This window comes from Centroberyx affinis, unplaced genomic scaffold (genome assembly GCF_046629955.1).
Source record: "Centroberyx affinis isolate AG114_WGS23_722 - 3 ecotype Tasmania unplaced genomic scaffold, CSIRO-AGI_Caff_v1 ptg003852l_1, whole genome shotgun sequence".
In the NCBI taxonomy this organism is placed as follows: domain Eukaryota; kingdom Metazoa; phylum Chordata; class Actinopteri; order Beryciformes; family Berycidae; genus Centroberyx; species Centroberyx affinis.
The window spans coordinates 1-21,857 of record NW_027281699.1 but is presented as its reverse complement, the minus strand read 5'-3'; the positions used below and the strand labels follow the sequence as shown (position 1 = coordinate 21,857).

At 41.7% G+C, this 21,857-nt stretch overlaps 1 protein-coding gene across 3 annotated transcripts in view; it reads right to left on the bottom strand.

Annotated features, from left to right (window-relative positions):
- LOC139662620 (protein diaphanous homolog 2-like) overlaps window positions 1-19,421 on the bottom strand; it is a 66,660-nt gene extending 47,239 nt beyond the window's left edge. For all 3 annotated transcript variants that reach the window (XM_071541321.1, XM_071541322.1, XM_071541323.1), the window contains exons 1-2: window positions 19,262-19,421; window positions 10,481-10,616 (exon numbers count right to left, since the gene is read on the bottom strand). In XM_071541321.1, coding sequence (XP_071397422.1) covers window positions 10,481-10,616; window positions 19,262-19,381 — 256 coding nt within the window. In that variant the 5' untranslated portion in view covers window positions 19,382-19,421. The remainder of the gene's footprint in view (window positions 1-10,480; window positions 10,617-19,261) is intronic.
- Between the last annotated feature and the right edge of the window lie 2,436 nt (window positions 19,422-21,857).

Below are 21,857 nucleotides of genomic sequence, written 5' to 3'. Positions count from 1 at the left end.
TTATTAAAGCTTGTGGAAGAGTGGAACATGGTTGGGGCTTTTGCACTTTTAGGTACTTTCTTAAACAGTTAAACCTTTAAGAAGAGAAATAAGGCTCTGTGAAACTCTACCTCCAAGAGAGAGGTGGTGTACCTGTTCCATATCTTCACTTTGATCCCTTCATCCATCTCATCCCCCATTCCCCACTCCTTTTCCTGAATATCAGGTGGTACCTGGACCCTGAGGCTCTGCCAAATGTAACAGTGAGCCCTGGGGGTTGGCTCAGTCTGTAATATATTTACAAGCAGCACTATCACATTTTCTAATTAGGAGGGATAACAAGGCCGATGTGCTCTCAGCAGGATTGGCAAAAAAACTTCACACATCAGATTAGCTTCTCCTAAAAAACAGTACCTAACAGTGGAGTGTAGGGGCTGCGGCGTATCATCCGCAAACCCCAGGAGCAGACCACAAAGTCAAGAGTCACCGGTAGCGAGGGAGCAAAGAGAGGAGAGGAAGGGGCAGGGATGGAAAAGAAAAGAATGGGCAAAGATAAGTGTCACTCCTGGGGAAGGAAGCAGGAAAGGATAGAGTGAGGGAGGAGGCGGACTGCGGTGAGATGGAGTGAGAGGGAGAGGAGTGAAGGAGAGAACAGGGAAGGAAGGAGGGAAGAAAGTGAAGAGGGATTCTGAGCGTGCAGTGGTGCATCTGGAGGAGTGGGTCATTGAGAGGGACTAGTGAAGCGAGGCACGAGGTCGTAAAGCTCCCTCCCAGATACTTGACGGCCTGAGCCCTGTGACATTTAATTATTTCTACAACATACAGTGCAGTATGCAAGCACACGCACGCACCCACACTAAAAACCTGCCTACGCCTTTTTATTGATACAAATGTGTGTTATATGTTTGCGAGTGTATTGGCTCACTATGCCTAATCCAAATTAACAGGACACAAGTCTGGAATGACAAGTGAAGTGAATTTAAACTCAACAAAAACAGAGAGAGAGTGTGTGTGTACACTCCAACTAGTGTCAGCAGTGTGACCTATGCTCATTGGTGCTCAGGGCAAGATCAGTTAGAGGAGACATAGGAATCTAGCCAAGCCTTTCGGACAACCAATGCATCACAATAGCCTCCATACAATCTCTCATTCCTCAGTCAAAGACCAATTAGGAATCAAAGAATTAACCTTATATCATGTAAAAGATGACATCTCATTTGTATGTTTCTGCCTTTTCAATTCAGTCATCTACAACATTCAAAATATGTAAGTGGTTGTAAAGTAAAAGAATAGCTGTCACATAAAAAAGTGACATAGCTTTTCATTCAGTCATCCATGCAGAAAGCCTTGTATCTATTTGAATGCAACACCGTGCTCCCTCTTTAAACACCAAAGGCATGGCATTCCTATAATTATGCAGCAGTGTCAACAAAGCCTGTTCATAAATTCAATTTGCTATCTGTCATCTCCTCCATGTTGTGCTGGGGAGAAAAAACACAGTGGATCGATTGAGAACTCAATTTCTGATGGCTCACATGCAGCCTGAACAATTCTTGGGGGGAAAGAGAGACAAAGAATTCATAGAATTCTAAAAAGGTTCCGTCTGGCGTGTGTGTGTGTGTGTGTGTGTGTGTGTGTGTGTGTGTGTGTGTGTGTCTGTAATATAGTGGTAAATTATGGCATCATATGTGCCAAGAATAAAACTGATAGCAACAGAGCTAGTTAACTGCAAAATCTGAAATAGCATGCAAAATATATAACAGCATCAATAACCACAAAAACATGATGCAATTTATCATAGTCATACACAGGTTTTAATCCATCACTGCTACATATTCTCTATAATGTCACGTAAGCATAGCATTCTCCTCCCTTACCAAATTAAAGTGTTTGACAAGAGAGAAATCAGGCATTGGAGAGATGTCTATTATCCACTAGCCTTCCAGTAGCCGATCCCCGACTCTAATTTGCACTGTAATGAGATCTAATGAGAGCTTCCAGGCCCTGTGCTTGATGAATTGAAACCACTGTGAGAGAGGAGTACTGCAAGACTTTAACCTCACCCCTGTCACCCTCCATGACTCCAGTAGAGAGGAAGGGAGAGAAAAGGAAGAATGAAGAGAGCAGAAGAAAAACAAGTTCCAAGCTTTTTTTGCCGCTGCGGATTGTTTTTGAACACATTTGAGTCCATCTGTTCCCCCACAGAAAGTCACCTGTGCAATTAACCTGGTGCATTAGCCGTGAAACAAAGGCCTCTGTGGAGGGAGGGGGGGCTGCTTTATGGCCAGGTGGAGAGGCAACAACCAGTCTCTCTTTTAATCTCTTCTCTCCCTCTCTCTCATACTCCCTCACTTGCATACACCTGGCTTTCTGTTGCTTTCACACCTGAATTCAGGCACAGCCACCTAGACATATACACAAGCACCTGCATTACTCAACGCCCCCCTCCTCTTGTTGCTCTGCTGTTTACGCTTTAACTGTCTGGCACTGAGACTAGTCCTGGCTAGGCTCCCCCCCCTCCACCCCCCGCAGTCCCAGCAGCTCCTGAGGCCCGGGCAGACAGAGAGCATTACTGCCACAGAGAGCACAGAGAACACAAGTGCCCGAAGGACAGCAGCCATGCACCTGTTAGATGCCTCTCCTTTGTTTCCCCCTCTCCCCTCTTCCCCTCTCTCTCCTCTTTCCCCATCGCCCTGCAGTCCAGCCAGCCAACCCTGACAAAAGCTCTGACACAATGACCTGAGAAACTTTCCAGACAGGCCCAAGTCTCTAATTTATGTGTGTGTGTGTTTGTGTGTCTGTGTGTGTGTGTTTATGTTTACTTGTGACTGTTTGGGATGCACATGAAAGTACAATTCCACATTTGGCAAAGTAGTCCTCTTGAGTGGAATAGAGAGAATAAAAAAAAAGGAAATGGAAGGAGAAGATGCCCAATAAAGAAGACGGATCCGCCTGTTGATTATTCCGGACTGTTTTACTGTAACAACTTGATGGGCAAACCCACTCATGTCCTCCTTTATTCAATTAGGGATGCTCCCACATCCCCCCATTCCAAGGGGAATGGCAGTGCAGCCACTCCTCTCCTCTTTCTACGAGCCCCAGTGTGGCGCCAGGGGGTCAGGGGAGTAAGGGGAGGGAGACAGTGGACAGAGAGGAGAGTGTGTCATGAAGGCAGAGAAGGTGGATTGTCTTTGGCATGCATGAAGTAGGGACAAGTTTTGGGACAAGGCTGGCACGGCCACTGTAGACCTGATCCCATATCTTGAAAGACAGAGAGAGATGGCGTGAGTGCGAGAGACTAAGGGGAGCGTAGAGAGAAGTCGGACGTCGACGAGGGAGAGATGAAAGTGGATTAGCCGCCGTGGCGATTTGCATTCTGTGTTGGAGACGAAAGCCCCAGCGATGCCCCGAATAGCTGGATGCATGAATAAGTAAACAAACAAAAACAAAAATAAACCCTCCATCTGGATGGATGCTGCCAGGCCCCGAGTGAGAAGCAGTGGGGAGGGGAGGTTGGGAGATGGGAAGGGGGAAGAGAGAAGCTTATAACACGGCAGTCACCAGACTTTACTTCCTCTTCTATCATTTACTTCTACTGCCTGCAGGCACCCATATTGCTATCACCATCTAGCCACTACATTTGGCTAGTTTGCCCAGTAACACCATCGACACACCGGGGAGATCTCCTGCCCAGCACTAACAGATGTTGAGCTGACACACTTTCTGGGGACCACATGGGGTCAACATGTCAGGGAGCCAATGGGGGCAGGGGAGCCTATCTTTGAAGCAGAGTAGACAGCCATTTGACTGTTCATACCAGGGCCACTCAGCTGAAGCAGGTTGATGAGATAGGAGAGATGTCAAAGAGGCTTTGCCATGCTGGAATATATTGAGATGACCCCATATATATTATGTGCCTCATGCATCCAGGACAGCCTGATCCTCCTGTCCTATTTCTCTGAAGAGTGGCACGTTTAGATAGCGGATGCTGAGTTCCAAAATCCAGATCAAGATAACATCTCAACCAAACCCCATATGGGCTGTTTGTGGGAGTCAACGGCTGTGCTGTCTAGGGAAGCTAAATGGATTTGACAATGGGATTTGATGGTCTTTGTAGTGAGGGTAATTATGTTTGATTGACTGTAAAGTGACTGGTGAGGTCCAGATCTGGGAGGGGAAGTGATCAGACACTTGGACCACCCACAAATTAATCAGATTCAACTGAGCCTGAGCTGAGTTCACCGAGAGGCAGAAAATTTATGAAAGGGAGAGAAGGTACAGGGAGGGGTGTGGAGTAGAGTGCGTCCTAGTGAGTCTGTGTGTGTGTGAGAGAGCGAGAGCGAGAGCGAGAGAGAGAGAGAGATAGAGAAAGAGAGAGAGAGAGAGAGGGAGGGAGAGGGAGAGAGAGAACAAGAGAGTGAGAGAGAGAGATCGGATGCATGTCTCCCTCCCTTGGCTCTGACCTTAGCGTAAGGCAACCAAATTAAGTTAAACAGACTCAAAGTGATTAGAACTTTTAGTTGTATTCTAATTAGTGTCTTTGTCTCTATCTCGATACTAAACAGGTCGCCACAAAATAAGAAAACATATTCAGCTTGACAATTTGATGCATAATGCAGACAAAGACAAAAAAAATGTGGGAGCGACTATTCCCTGGGGTTGTCTTTAATTGCCAATGAAATATTTATCATAGAATAATAAAAGGCTTCCTCTTTTTCCACATTGTGCTGACAATTATTTATGAAAATGTATTGGAAATGGTATAATCTGGGAGGATGACAGAATATTGTATTGTATCACCTTCCCTGACAAAAAAGTCATTTCACAGTGAATCTGATAGATTTAATCCTTGCATGTGAATTGTGTATGGATGCTCTCTCTCTCTCTCTCTCTCTCTCTCTTTGTCTCTACACACTGCTCGCTCTCAGAGGCCTGAGCTGAGATGTAGTCAGTCATATTCTGTGTGCCATCATCGCCTTGAGGCAGATTCAGATTTTGAGAGGAGATATAGCGCAATCTAATATGCTGTTATTTATTAGAGTTGATGTACTACAGCAGATAAGCCTGGTGCCCTTGTTTCTGTCTTTCAAGGTAATGATAGAATTCACCATGGAATTTCAGAGCATGCCTTGCACTTCCTGCACCCAGGATCCACCCAGCTGTAGTGCAACAAAGGAAAAAAAAAGCAATTTCCTTACAGCATGGCATGACAAAAAAAAATAAAATAAATGCTGCTTAAGTGACATGGAACATACGTATGCAGATGTGCTGAAAGATCCTCATCAAAAGCTACAAATCTATGAACAGACATGGAAGCCATCAGTGCCTTAGTGACAAAGAAATGACACTTCAAGGAATAAACAGGCAGCGAATTGAGGAGCACCGTACCATATATCATAATTACATTCTGGAAAGGTCCGTCCTTGCTCGTCACATTCTATATCAAACATAAAGGTCAGCTTTAGCTTCCTAATGCTGGCTTCATTTCCCAAGCTAAGCTCGGGAGTAGGCAGAATCTCTGTCAGAACCATTTTCTTTTATCTATCTGGGTTTCCGACCTCGACGTCTCTACAAGCTATCTCCCTTGCTGATATTGTTTGCCGTGTCTGCTGTGCTGTGGGGACACTGTGCAAACTTAGAGAGCCGACCTTTCCACCGCACAGCCGCCTGTCAACGCTTCTCTATGATCACCTAGCTGGCATGGCCGCGGCGCAGGTATGCACCGGCCTAACGGCAGCTGTCACTGTCTCACAAAGCCATCAATCCACATCTCCTCCGCTGTCATTCCTGACAGGGCTCCGCGAGCCACGGCCAGTCGGCCAGCTGCACAGAAACATCTCTTTCTTTTAGCGTGCCATGCTAATATGCACTTGAATTTGCACAATCTGCATTTAAGAACAGCAGTCATTCTCAATTAGCATGTGGAGTGAAGTTGATATATATGAAGAGTGCTAACATGTAAGAAATAAGAACACAGTATTACAAGAAGTGAAATACAGCTAAAGCCTCTTATTTTACTATTTAATGGATTGTATGCTTTTCTGAGAGGGGTCCATTTACTTGTATACATGTAAATATACACTAGTTCAACCTTAAGTGTGAAAGGCTGACAAGGAGGATGCAAAAATATAAGTTGGAGGCCCATCATTGTCAACATGCTGACTGCTCTTTGTAGAAAATCATAGAGGCATGGAGACCTCATTCTACTAGGCCTTGCTGAGTGGGGAAATGCTAGATGGCTATCAGCAGCAAAAAAAGAAGAAGATGCATTTGGAAAGGAAGACACGCTGTAATCTTAAAGTGTATAGGAAATGAAAAATAAATTACAGAATCAGTTTCAAGGATAACCTGCACAGAAACATTTTTTACTCTCCTTCAAAAGACTTCCTTGAATTATTGTAAATCCATTTAGTTGAAGACCTATGGCTGTGTCACTTTGAAAAGATAAGGATGATCACAACCACGCTTTGTACTAATGGGCTCAATCATGTTTAAGCATGGTAAGAAAGCATGTGGTGTAAAAAGTGGTGGCTCATCTTACTTTTGACTTCAACAAAAACAACTATATTTAAGGAGATTATGATGCACGTTCCACCATTTATATAAGCACACCTAAAGAAAAATCTCTTTTTCACTATCTGTAATATTCCCACAGAGCAAGGCGATGTATAGGCCTGCATTCTGCTAGTGTCTGCAAGCTGTTGCAAAAATGGATTGAAACGGCTGAATGGGTTCTAATTCATTCGGTGAAGAATGATCACTTGCAGGTAAAAGTGAATCATAGAAACAGCATCTGTGGAGCCTCCGCGTGTGTTTGTGAACGTTTTAATAGAACCGTCTGAGAAAATTTGAGTTATTGATTTTGAAAAAAGTTTGTGTTTGTTTTCAAATCAAGTAATTCTCTTTTGTGGCCTTAGTTAAAATAAACGCAAATGTCTGACACCACATTGATCCAGTTGGATTAAATTTAATGTGGGTAGTCACGTCAGACAACAGACAATAGGACAAACCCAAAAACAGTAGCTGTGAAAGCAGCAACCAACAGACCTCTAAACCTAGATAATTCCTAGGGTTGGTCAGAGAAAATGGTGTGTTATTCAGAAATTCACCTGGTATAGGGTATTGTTTCACAATGCAAACTACTACAACAATTATTCACATACTGAAAACCTACTGTATATAAAACTCAAAGAAAAGTTGACAGTGAACAAGTAAAACACAAAGTTTTACAGCATCTCTCTATGCTACCTGGGAGAAATGCCTGGTCTAAAAAACATGTTCAAATGACTTTTTTCCTGGTTGTTTATTTACTCCTATGTGCCTTATGCCATGTTGCATCGCGCTCAAAGCGGCATGTGCGTTTTCCGGCTCTGTTCAAAGCTTAGTGGATTTGACTGGGGTACGCAGTTGACGTGTGGGTGCGGACACTTGCCCCAGACGGGGGCACTGACCCTGGTGATGCCAGCCGAGTGGGCGGCTACAGGGGCGCGCTACTCCTCACAAATGCCTGAGAGAAAGTCCAGATGCTCTACCATGCTCAACCTCTTGACACATTGGGCATGCTGCATGTGACATTGTTTCATATGTTGCAATGAAAAATACCCTGGTGTGATGAAACATCTTCCCCTATTAGAGACAGAAACATTAGTTTGGGTGTAGGGTTTGTTCTACAGTGTTCAACAGTTACTTTCAGCGAAGTAAAGCAATTTAGAGAATGTTGAACATCTGGTCAGTTCAAGTGAATATGGAAATCCACTTAGAGCAAATTAAAACAAATGGGGGGAACCGGGTAATGATTTCATAAGCAATTTCCCACATTAGTATTTCTAATACTTCACAAAGAAAACAGATTTAGCTCTGCGCTTGTCTCATACATCAATCATGCTCATTGAGGAAGCGCACGTCACTGAACTTGCAGAGGGCATATTCTCAAGTTTGATCAACTGGGAAATGGGAAATATGACATTTTTTTAGCAGTTTCCTGAACACATTTGTCTGTTCCCCCCTCCCCCACCCTAACGCCATCCTGGTAAAAGCTAAATGAATTAAACTCTCATTAAATATGCATTTCATTGTTAATCATTTGCAAGCGAAGAGGATTAGGTCGCAATTTGTGAAATGACATAAAATCTATCCCTTCACAAAAATAGCCTCTTGAAATTGCATTAAATACAATAGTATGATCCATCAAGCTGTCTTTTAGGCAGTAAATCCATAAAACAGATATACATAAAAGATATTGACATGTACATGCTTCTCACAATATAATGTCCATATGTTTACTCCATCTGTCAATGATAATGGATTTGTCAACACAAAAACTGCTCTATTGAGGTCATCAGTCTAATTCTCCTCAGATTAGGTGTGAGGCCTAGCTTACAATTAAAACAATAAAGACAAAAAAATAGGTATATAAAACCTGGAAATCTATTTCAGCATTTCAATTCCTTTCAGCTTTTCAACTGCAAAATTCATGTGGAAAATGGTTGGATATCATTAATTAATTGTAAGAAGAATGAAACAAGGCTCTTCGTGCCGTACACTGTCTTATTTTCATCAACCTTCACAGAAAACACGGCTGAGACTAACCATGAAATATTGATGTGAGAAGTCTCCTCAAATAACTAACTCCTCAAATATCTGAAGTACATATAGAATTTTTCAACAGCGCTGTCAATGATCCCTGTTGGTTATGAGAAAGGAAAGCCAAGACTCTCACCCAAGGCTGTCAATTGGAGAGGAGTAGAAGCACAGAGAAAAGAAACATGTGCAACAAGAAAACACTGGATATCCTGGTTGGTGTGTTCCAACCAATGAGCTTAGAGGAAAGCCGAGAGTGAACACAAGAGAGATAATGCCAAGCTTCTCTAACCTCCAACCTGCTTCTGGCTGAAGTTCAGCTTTCCATCCACAGGACCCATTTCAACAGCTTTACATCCGTTTGTTTTTTCTCTGATTACATTTCACCAAGAGACAAGTTAGAGCACAAAAAAGGAACTATTCAAGGTTTGATGAAAATAAGCAGTCAATGCAGGTGAAAAAAAAAATAGGTTCAACTCATATTGAACTTAAAATTGTGCATATTTCACTACTGGTCACTGTGGTCGGAACAGTCCAGCAAGCGAGGTGATGGTGTGGAGGACAATCCCTACTATCTCCTAGGCTGCAGGCAACCTTGCCCATGTCATCCTCATGTTTTATTCATGCAAAGCATATTATGGCATTCAGAAACCGAGATCAAAATCTGCTCTGGCAGAAATATTTAATATCATACCTACTTCTCTACCCCTCTCCATCTGGTTAGTCACAATGAGAAGGAAGGGGAGACAGCCTTCTTCAGCTCAGCCATGCTGGATTATTAAAAGTGAAGCTTTCAAAGAGGTCACTGCTCAGGAAAAAAAAAAAAAAAAAAAAAAAAAGAAGGGAAAAAAAACTAGAATGCATCAATTATCTTGGAGAGTTTGTGGCGTACTGAAGAGTGTCTTGTCACATTTCCCAATGTGGCGGAGCTACAGAGAGGTCCTTGGCTAGTGCTGACATTTAGAAGCTGGTGAACTGTGGAAATCCCAGACTGTTTGTCAAAAAATGGACAAAAAGACCACACTGACTGCTTCCAAAGCCCCTTCAGGCTTGAAATTCCTTCTCAATGTCATTGGCCTAACTAGACACAGCCAGCAGTCTAGCTCTATAGCTCTAATTTTTCATGTTTGAATAACTGCAGCTTAAAATGATCAATACTGTTTTACTGGCATCGCTGGAGGAGAATACAGTTACTCAAACAATTAAAAACAATAAAAAAAATTAAAAAAACAGAACAGCAGTCTCAGAAGTTGAAAACCTATAAATTCACTGTTGCTTTACTTGCACATGACCAATGAAAAATTAATAAGAGCAGCATTATCCTGTTAGGAGAGTAGAGTGATCTACCAATCCATTATCAGCCTGTTTTTAAAGATTCCTATCTTTACATGTGACCTACTTCTTCTTCTGATCTTCTGTGCCCCTGCCAGCTATATGCCAGTTCTATTATGAGGGGCTCAAACAAAGTCCTTGCGTTTCTTTACAGTTACCTTCCTAGCACTGATACTACTACTGAGTAATAGCCTTCCTACCACTTCAACATCTTTAAAATCCATTGAACTTTTACTAATGCATGTGAATATTGTTGCTAGGGGAATGTTTCTGTCTCTATGTGAGTGGATGTAACACAAAAAAAAGACTGAAATACATGCTAAAAGTAGTATAATCTGCCTGTTGTTTGGAAGCATTATATCGGCCATGGGAGTAAGTGTGAGATTCTTTCACAGCTGAAAAGATGACACCTCCCCCCCTCCTCTTCTTCCTCCACACACACACACATTATCATCCTCCTTCAGAGTTCAAATCTGTGTGAAGCACAATTCCATGAAGCCCCCTTTCCACCCTCCTGTTCTCCTCCTCCTAACTCCCCACCTGCCTCCCCTTCTCTATCTCTGTGGTGGCAGAGGGAGAAGTGGCATACCTTTGTTCATGTCAATCAGCTGCTTCTTCTTCTGCTGGCGCTCCTGCTTCTCGCGCTCTGCTTTCTCCTTCGCCAGCTTGGCTCTCTTGATCTTCTCCTCCATCTCCCTCTTCTTGTGGTTCTCCTTCACCGCTTCCTGATGAGGCACACACACACACACACACACACACACGCACGCACACACACACACACACACGCACGCACACACACACATAGAGACACACACACAGAAAATCAGAATCTAGCTCCTGCTGTCACCACTCTTTCAGTGTCTTCACAACTGCATAGCGTTCAGGAGAAGCAAGCCATCAGCAAATTTTTATTCAGAGCATGGTTTGATAGCTAGAGCTAAGCTAGTGGAATAAACAATATATCATGCCTTGTGTAAAGGCTTTTTTATTAAATACCTTCTTACATGCTAATTTTTCTGTAATGCTGCTGTGCTGCCTTGCACATTTTGTTCATTCACTGTCAATAATACATCAATATGGCACATTATACATAAATAAAACGACTAGACGACTGTCACACAATCCGCTGCAGCAAGCCATATAGCATGAGAAAAGGCGGATGCGGCAGCAGTGTGCCAGTCTCTGAGGAGGGAGAGATAGACATCATCCTCTGCCCTCCTCACTGGCTGAAATGTCAGGAAGGTGTCAGAGAAAGAGAGATAATCAACGGTACGGATTCAGCTCTCACAAAATGTGTCAGTTTGTTCTTGCGCCAGGAGAGAGTAAGATGCAGCCACGTGAGTTTCGGAGCCAACAAAAGGTTCTCTCACCCCAGGCCTGCGGTGCAGCCTTTAACAGCACCCATCTTAGGTGTTTGTGCATAAGTGTGTAGGTGTGTATCTGCAAGTGTGTTTGTGTGCATCTTTATACGTGTATCAATGCACATAAGTTTGTGCCTATGCTGGCATGCATGGACATCTGTGTGTTTTTTCTAATCGGTGTTGTATGTGCTTCTGCTTATGTATATGTGTATGTGCGTGTGTTTGTATGTGTGTGTGTGTCAGTAAGTGAAGGCATGGCCCTGCCTGTGCTCTGATATAATAAGTGGCGACAGTAGGCCCCCCATCGAATGCCCCTGTGGTCCTGACGTGTGTGTCGTGTTGGCTGCTAAGACAAAGGGATTACAGGGATTGTGGGGAAGGAGCAAGGAAAGAGCAGCTCATCATGCCAGTCAATAGTGGAGCCATGCTTCACATCCAAGGACACAAGCCCTCATTGCCACTGTCTCCTTCTTGGATGACAAGGGCAATGACAGAGGGGGAGGGAGACAGAGCGAGAGAGAGAGAGAGAGAGAGAGAGAGAGAGAGAGAGAGAGAGAGAGAGAAATGGCAAAAGGCAGAGGTGGGTCGTGAGGCAGAGATCAAGAGGGTGATAGAGAGAGACAACAAGAGAAGAAAAAGAGAAAGGGGAGAGTGAGACAGAAAGTGTGGGTATTTGTGTGTGTGCCCATGTGAAAGTATGAAGAGATATTTTCTTTCTGTAGGCCACAACCAGCCAGTGAACACACACACATCAACCCATCTTTTATTGCCATATCAAGGTTGTGCTCATGATACAGCTCATTGTAAAGCTCTATACAAGCTATTGACTGTGTGCACTTTGCTGCTTTCCATAATGACGGGCTGTTTGAATTAGAGTGGATGAGAGCTGTGCCCTATATTCGACAATGAAGCCGTTAACTTATGCATTTTCACTTATTGTTTAAGTGCTAAGCAGCATTGGCAGTACAAATCAAACTGATTTTTGCCATCATCCACTGACAGGATTCAATTCATTTTGGAAATAATATCACAGTATTGCTGGATATCTAGAGCTTAAATTGGAAGATAAATTATGCACATTACAAATAAAATCCTGCCGGCAAAACTTACTTTAAACAAACAAGCAATTCTGACTGTAAACATGATTACGCAACATAATTATCTTGCCCTGATCAAACATACGGCACCACTAATTACCATAGCAACAAATATGTTTTCAGTGTTCTCTTTTTTTCTACCATTCTCTTTGACACTCCCTATTTTGCCTTTGGCAACATCTGACTGTATCAGGTCTCGTTTCGTGGTGCCACTTTATGTCGTAGGAGGGAATACAAGAGATAAACAATTTTTCCAAAATAATCTTCAGAAGAGAACCAGATTTCAACCTCGTCCAAAGCAGACGAGCAAGACAATAAAACTTGTTCCCCTCAAGGACAAGAACACCAACAAGGTTCTCTGAGAATGGTTTGAAAAAAAAAAAGAAATCCTGCATCTCATCTCATACTGCATGCGTTATGCAAGTGCAAATATTCACACTATGATTTATGGCGGCCTTGAAACCAGGTTGATTTTTGCCTTCAAAATCAAACATCATCTGTCCCTGGGTGTAGATGATCACTATAATTACAGTTCCAGATGTTGAGATCTATAATTTCTGTGTGAAAACAACCTAAAATAAATTCAAATTTTTAATTGAGCTTTTTGTAATATGTTAGAAAATGTAGCAATTATCATACAGATTGGATTTTATTTTTAAGTAAAAAAAAAACAAAAAAAAAACTATGATACATGTTTGACCCCACCTACAGATGCAATAGAACACCATGTAACCCATCTTGGTTCCAGCATAAGTGGGGGGAATTGAATCCTGTGATCGAAAGGCCTTGAGACATCATGTGACATCATTTGGCACCGGAAGACACGTTAAAAATATTATATTTGAAACAAATAAATTCTGTTAAATATGCTTTTTGGTCACACAGTTTTAAAGTCTGATATATGAAGGCTGATTTTTTTTCCTTTAAAGTGGAGGAAAATTGGGGAGGAAGGAAGGAAAAAGGCCATTCACAGGAAAAGATTGAGAACCAATTTGTTTGGTTTTTAGTGATGGCCGCCAATCGATACGCTAAGGCAAATTGGGGAAGATAATTGTGTTTGCAAACTAAATAATCCAAAGTCATTAAGAAGGCAGATTATAGGAGGAAAAAAGCCTTTAAGTAAAGACATAAAAGTCTTTTTGTTAATTAGAAGGACTCTGGGAGGGGTGTTCAAAGCCAGATAGATGAAGACATTTACACACCGGTTTATAACAAGGAGAATAAAAGTAAAAGATAATGGTAATAAGCAAAATATATATTTAAAAGATTTAAGTCAGACGAGTAGCACAGCACTTCAAACCAACACTATAGACAATTAATAAAAATAAAAAGTCTTTTAGCAGCAAAACTACCATCTTGACACCAAAAGGTCAACAATGTAACACTGGATCCCTGCACAATACAGGTATATATACGTATGTCTCTCAAGGGTATATGCAAATTTACAATTAATTCATAATTGCACTGTGTGTAAGATGACGGTTTGGCTAAATTCTTAAAAAAAAAAGAAAAGTGTGACGATAATGTGTGAGATAGCAAAATGTATGTTTTTGCATTACACTCTAGCACCTAATGCAATATGTCAACAACACTACAGGATCAGCAAGTTGTCTCTTCCAGGCTCACAGGAGCCATGAGACAAACTGAGCGTATCTCATACTCATGGCCTCCAGTGTGTTTGAGATGGGGGCTTATGAGCACTCCTCTATCCTTACCTGGCTGGAAAACTGAATGTTGTGCAACCCACGGGTCCCATCTACCAACAAGGGCCAGGCTGCTTTTTACTTTTCCAGGTCTGTTCTTTCAATAATTCATGAATTGTGTTTGCTGTTCTTCCCTGACCCTGCACAACACAATACATCTCCCAGAGCATGGCTCCCCTCCCATGCATACATGTTTGCCAGTCCGATGAGGGAGCAATGAGTATTTCCAACTGCTCAGTTGCACCAGTGATCTCACACAGAGACAGTCACTGCTATATCTCATTTGAATTTTACAAACACTACAGCGCCTGGGCTTTAAGCAGCAAATGTGTTTATTAGCCATCTGTTACACTGTGTGCCAGCATGTGGGGGAAATGGCTTCAAGAAGTTATAGGTTACAGATTGTGGGACTTCTGGTCTGTGGTACAGAGTGATTCCCATATTGAGAGGTGACCTCCAAAATCTGGTCCAATGATTTTAATGACTGGATCATGCTAGTGTAAGTAAAAATACTGAGGAAACAGGAAAATGATTCACCGAGAAAGTGGTGGAAAATGGCACAGTCAAAGCATCATCTTCCCCATGATCAGCAATATTATAATACGTTGTCATATTGTGAAGGAATTAGCAAGCTTTGGAAAAATCAAATGGGCTCAAAAGTGGATGCACGCGCACACGCACACACACACACACACACACACACACACACATACACACAAACTCATCATCATACTGATCTCTTAGATGCTCTATCTTGCTACTTTGCGAACCCGGCCTGGGTCTTTTGGTCTTATTAGAAAGTCACTCAATTAACAAGGAAGACTGTTAGCTCATCCCAGCCCATCTGCTGCGCTTTGATAACTCATTAATGGAAAGATCCTCATCCCCCATGCTCCTGGTCAGGATTACACATACAGACCCTGCGATTGCATTTCACTCACACTCATATTTCTGAATATGGTAGCAGCATTAAATTAACAAATTGTTGGACTCTTCGCATACTGACTCCATGTGCTGAAATCAAATAATATTTCACTGGCCATAGAAAAAGAGAATGGGGCAGAAAGAGAGAGAGAAAGAGAGAGAGACCGAAAGAGAAGGAAAATAGAGTTAATGGATTCTCTTATCAGTTACATTCCATTCTGTGAGGACTGTCTGTCAATGCGTTTACTCAAATGCCTCATGTCGGTCGGGTGCATTAAGCCTTAGCTTTTTAGTAAAAGCAATTTAGGGCGAATGTATTGCAATGGAATTCTTTAATATTGCAGATGCTTTGTGCTGTGAATGCATTACATAGGGCAATGCAACACAGGGTAGAGTCAGTGGATAGATGTTTTGCCTAAGTCAAACAACTCAAAGCCTCGACGTTGAAACAAATGTCTGAGGCGCACAGCCAAATTGAGAAGTTAAATTCAGCCTCTTTTTTCTTAATTATCAATTGACTAGGAGTCATAGTATTCATTTGGTTTGCCATTTAGTGGCTGGAATATCATGTAAAAACAGTGATGGTTAATGCAGGTTTACTCTGGCAAGGATAAGTAGCTAGCACACATCTCCCCCAAAAATCCACCGCTGACAAGGCAAGCTAAGGAGGATGCTCTTGTTATGCTGCAATGGAGCTAGCTCAGTTGTTTTATTGGGGTAAGAAAATAAAAACAACATGCAAGAAGAAACAAGCATTGATTCCCTAGTGCTCTGCCAGCAGATTGCATTAGCCCTTCTGTCAGCAGAGCTGTGAGGTACCCAAAAAAAATAGAAACAATATCTGAAGAATATGGTGATTGAAGGATTGTTTTTATATTAATGCATTAACTTATAAACCCTCCCTACTTCAACCATATCCCAACCCTTTATCCCACACACTACCCTCCCCTTATCCATGGCAGGAAAGTTTAAATCAGTAATAAAATATTCATATGCAGCTATTTGCTTGAGAGAATAATTTATTTTCTAGGGTGGATGCCTCTTTTAGAGATATGCAACTCTGGAATCCTTGAGGGAGCGCAGTGTCGTGTGCTGCTGCACTTTGATCAGCGGGAATGAAAAGTTGGGATCGGATGGGGATCTGACTAGAGAGAGGAGGAGGATTCAGACAAGGGGACCTTGCCATTCACATTAATGGGTTGTGAAGACTGAGAGCATGCCTTCTGGACACCATGTCATCATCCTGACACACTGAATTTCTGGGCGGTGCCGGGAGGGATGGATAGACTGTAGAAGGTAGAGAAGGAGAGACACTTGAATAAATGTTTAACAGACTTCTGTACCCAGGAGGTGGGAACTCTTGCTTTGTTCTGGGCTGAATCGGTGTTTGCCTCACCATAAAACCCGCCCATTTAAAAACTAAACTGCTGTGCCCTAAGTGTTTTATTTGCCGTCTATGGCAACTGTATTTCCTGTGAGGATAAAAAAATAGGCAGACTTTTTTAAATTCTACTTTTTTTCTGAAGTGACTTCATATTCATATTCTATGCTTACCATAAAGCCTTCTCACCTGTGTATATTTATTTCTATGGAAATTGTGCTTTGGACAATTAATTTGAATCCAGCCAAGATCTAGATTGCATTCTAAAAATACATTTGATAACACTTTCTATGACGTACACATTTATAGGACGTTATAAGTGTAGCTATATCACACCATAAACATGTTAATTATTATGACACTATAAGCACATATAGTGATTTAGAAGCCGTCGTAAAGCTAATTTCTAATGTTTTACAAATGATTTGCTTACAATCCCTTATAGAATATGTTTATGATGTTTTATATATCCCCCTGTTAGAGAACTCGTACAACACACCTTGGACTTATAGGGCATTTTGACTCATGTTTGTAGTGCATTTTAGAGCTTTATGACCAGCAATTCATGTTTTTTTTTTTGTTTGCTTTATGCAAAGCGAGATGCGTGCTTTTAGTGTATTATAAAGCATTATAAACCATTTTTTGTCTGTTTTAAGTAAAGTGATCTACTCAAAGCATTTCCAAACCTAGGTAATTTACTATGATAGTGAGAGAATGCTCCCAAAAATTGAACTTTCATTTAATGTAAAAAATTGAGCAATGAGAACAGTCCCAAACATAGCGTGGAGGCTTTTTATGCAACTCAAATAATTATAGCCAGCTGCCAGGCAGTGCCTTCCCTCAGCCTGACGATATGAAAGGGACGCACCGACCACCACAAACAATTTGGAAATGTAAGGAAATGCAAGTTGATCCTGTCCCTCTGCAATGCAATATCATATATCCCCTCTCTCTTTCTCTCTCTCTCATATATACTTGCATAAGTCAATAACTGGATAGCCTTGCATTGAGCAGATAGAAAGTAACAGAGGGGTGTGTGTGTGTGTGTGTGTGTGTGTGTTTCCATAAACATCAGTGCATGGCCCAATTGGTGCTAGTGAATTCATGGGGAAAAGTAGCATTGAACTGGTAGATTCACTTCAACACAAAGTATTCAGAGAAATAGTGAATTTCCAGAAACAGAGGTCAGTAGGATGAGTTTATCTGTTTACTTGTAAAATTCATAGTGATGTGGTATAAAAAGTAAAAAGAAAAAGGCAATATTCATAAAGCCTCTTAAAAAAGTAGGGTAGATCTGTGAACAGCTTTCTTTTTGATATAGAATAAGAAAGATAACCAAGGAGTCTCATGTAAGAATAGATCAGATATCCTACTTTGAGATTCTCTGTGAAAACAGGCCCAGTGTTCTAAACATAATATTCTACAAGCAGAAATCACTTTTACTTGTTTCACTCTGGCAGAATTGGAGTGAGGGAAAAGTAGCAGTTGACTAATCTTGTAGGCTATATATCACTGGTGCATGCATTACATTGCTCATATGCATTGATTTTCTGGGTGATAATGCCTGGGATCTCAGTGTAGCGTCCCTCCAGTAAAATCTGTCAGTATAGGTGCTTATATAGTGTCATACACACACTATAAACATGTTTATAATGTGTTATAGCTTCAGTTATAATGTTCTATATACATGTACTTCATAGAAAGTGTTCATATATATAGTGTGCATATATTCTTATATTCTTACAAACAAAACATTTGCTATGATTATGCTTTTACAGAAATGATTGAAAACACTACTAACTCTACAGAAAACATTTGCAAGTCATACACAGCATAATTTTCAAACTCACTTGTGGAAAGCAGAATGCAATTTCATCCTCTCCAGACTTACCCCACCCTCCACCTACCTAAACCCCAGCAAAATCTGCAATGCCCTGTGGTGACAGCACGCACGCACGCACGCACGCACACACACAGACACACACACACACACACACACACACACACCCCACACACACAACCACAAGCAGCTGCAAGCTAATGAAACTCTGTTTAACAGGTTAAGAGGCTTCCCCAAGTCTCTTTTATCAGTGAGACACTTACATTATACATTCCTATTCTCAGCATTCAGCATCAGCTTTCAAATTATGTATTCTAATCTGTTTTAGAACCTCGTCTTATTCCTTCAGCTCCCAAGTCTGTCTAGGAAGTTTCTTTATCAGCGCTGATGGGTTGAAAAAAAGTTCATATGAGTGTCTACTCTTAAAAAGGCAAAGTTACATAGGTTTAAGCGTCTGATCTCAGTGTATACTCCGATAAATGCCACAGTGCTATCTTCATTTTCCATATGGACACACATGGAGGTAGGGGAGATGAGATGTGAGCCTCTGTCTGTACACGCTACATCATACCACCATAACACACTTATTTGCTGCTGCATTTACCTGATCCGTCTTAAAAACAATGCTTTTATACATTCATGAAAGAGTGTGTGTTTGTGCACAAGCATGTGTGTGTGTAAGTGTACGTCTGTGTGGGTGGTGACTGCTGTGTGTGTGTGTACATTTTGGGGGGGAGGGGGTGAACATGAGTATTATGGAGCCCCCGAGGTGAAATGGTTATCTTGTATCTTGTAGGAACGAGATCTATCTCGTGACCACAAATTTTGTTCCTGTGAGAATGAGATCTAGCAGATCCTTATGTTGCGGGAATTGAAAAAAGGATAAGAAGATGAACTTGTTAGAGCTTTTGCAGCACTCAAGAATAGGATTTGTAAAATGGTCTTTCAATATTTTCTATCAGAAACAAAGTTTACTATTATCATTACTAAATTAAACAGTGCCATTTCACCTCCGGGGCTCCGTAGTATTCTTATGCATGGATATTATATATGTATGTACTCACCATGAAGAGGGTGCGGAAGCTGGCCAGGTCTCCGAAGAAGTCCTCCACGCTGACTGAGTGGGGGTCAAAGGCGTAGAAGCTGCCCAGGTTCTCGTAGAGCTTTTGCATGTTCTTATGCATGATGGATAGTTTTTCATACTGCTCCCGCGAATGCTTGCAGAAGCCGTGATGGGGACCAGAGTCAAGGAAAAAATGTAAAACAAAAAACATAAAACAATACCTTTGTCTCAAACATACACAAAAACACAATTAAACTAGAAGGGCACTCGGAGAGCGCAGACCTCCGCCAAGGTTTGCGCTATTATTGCTTGTTCGTGAGTCGGATCCGGATCCGCTCCAAAATTTAATGGGTTCTTCCTTGGCCCATGTTACACCCTTCCAAAAAGTTCCATGAAAATCGGGCCAGTAGATTTTCTGTAATCCTGCTAACAGACAAACAAACAGACAAACAAACAAACGGCACCGAAAACATAACCTCCTTGGTGGAGGTAAAAATACTGGGATCAGCAACAGAATGACACAAATTATGCTCATTTGCTAAAAAAAAAAAGTGGGATCTTTATAGCATTCAAAAAAGCCACCTACGTCAAGGTCAGCAAAACAAAAAGCCAGACAACAAAGGGTCAGTGGGAATCTAATGTGCCATTACAATAACCTCTCCATCTCACTTTGGAGTCAATGGCATGGTGAGCTAATATTTGCAGCCCTGGAGTAATGGAAAGGTGTTTTGTAGTCGACGGCATGACACAGATGGCTGTTGGAAAAGCTGATTGCAGTCATTGTTCTATTGTTTCTCCCAACAACACTGGGGTCAGGTTGTTTTGAACCTCACAGCTCACGTCGCACTGTGTAATTTACTGAACAGGCGAGGCACTTTTCTCCTGGTGAATGGCTATTGACAGCTGGCATCAGTTTAGCATTATCGCAGCAGCCACTGACCTCGTGGGGACTGCGTTTGGACACTCCGAGACTCACACACCCTGGGTGGGATGAGAAAAACACATCTTTACACAAAACACACACACACACACACACACACTTAAGCACACATGCATACGCACACTTGCACACACAGACCGACATGGACAAAACCACCTACAGCATGAGAAATTGTGTTTCTAGTTCGACTCCACCTAGTGAGCCTGAACCTACCATTACATTGAGGTTCAATGCATTGGCAGTGGTGTCCAACGCCTGCTGTGTCATCAATCACTTCCATAATGCTTTATCTATACAGTCAATACATCTGCAAAGGTTCAAGGCTGATCACTGCAAAGTGGGATTCAGAGTTTGACAGTCGGATGTCTTATCTGTGTGTTTTGGACACTTATACATACAGTATGTGAGTTGTGACTGTGTTGCATGTACCAAGGCTGTGTGGCAGAGACAATGTTTTTTTTTAACCTTAAATGTCCTTAAAACATGTTGAAGGTCAATATTTGAATTATGTGTAAATATAATTGAATCAATGGATCTGTGTTTAAAGTGTGTGTGTGTGTGTGTGTGTGGAAAGGCCTCAGTCCAGCTGAGAGGGAATGAAATTGCAGACAGGAGGGTAGGCTGTCTGGATTACCTCCCAGCAGGTCAGTGTTTACCAGACCTCAGCAACAATGGCACAGTCCGGGTTAGCAAGCCCACACACAGACCCAATGGATGGACTCATCGTTCTCTCTTTCCCCTTCTCTGTCTCCATCTCGCTGTTTTCCTGTACCTGTTTTACCCCCCTGCTTCTGTCAGACTGTCTTATCTATTCTTTCGTCCACCTCCCTCTCACTCCACTTCTGTTTGAATACTCAGGGGCCTTAGGAACGACGTAAAAGTAAAACTTTGCCAAAGTAAGATATCTTTTCAACATCCAAACTCCTAACAGAGTTGAATTTCGAAGTTGTACTTGTTCAGTAAGGTCCTGCTAAACTGATCCTCATAAAGATTTCACTCCCAATCAACAGATGTCTACCGTCAACAAAGTCAGATGGTGAGCTATCATTCACTGGTAATACTGAGCCTCAGTACTGTATCCAAAAATAATAATGCAGTCAAAATTCAAGTGCTAGTCTGTGCTTCATTCAAAACGCGCCCACTCAATGTTACCCAACTGGTAATAACGGGAAATTGACTTCAAAAGCTAAAATGCTAATTATAAAAATATAAAAAGTATAAATATTTATGATGGCAAGTTCACATATCAGGATCAGCAAACAGGTTCATGCCAAAAAGCAAGGCTAACATTGATATGTCAATTTAGCAGCAAAAGGCACACTGGCATTATTCAAAATTGGCGTGGAAAAGCATACTACAGTTTTTTTCAATTGCTAACAAGCATTGGTCAATACTGAAGCCACTTTTTCAAAACTCTTCATACAGTCTGCATTACCAACATGCATCTTGGCCAAACAGTTAATCTCACCTCCAAAACTCACTCAAACCACCAAAACACTTCATACATGTCTCAAAATAAGCACGTTCGACCATAACACTGGCAACAATTCTCACTCAGAAAGCATACATTGTCACTCATAACACACTGACCTAAAACACACTAACAACAGGGAGCATTACATAAATGATGAACTTTTATCTTTGAAGTTTGAATGAT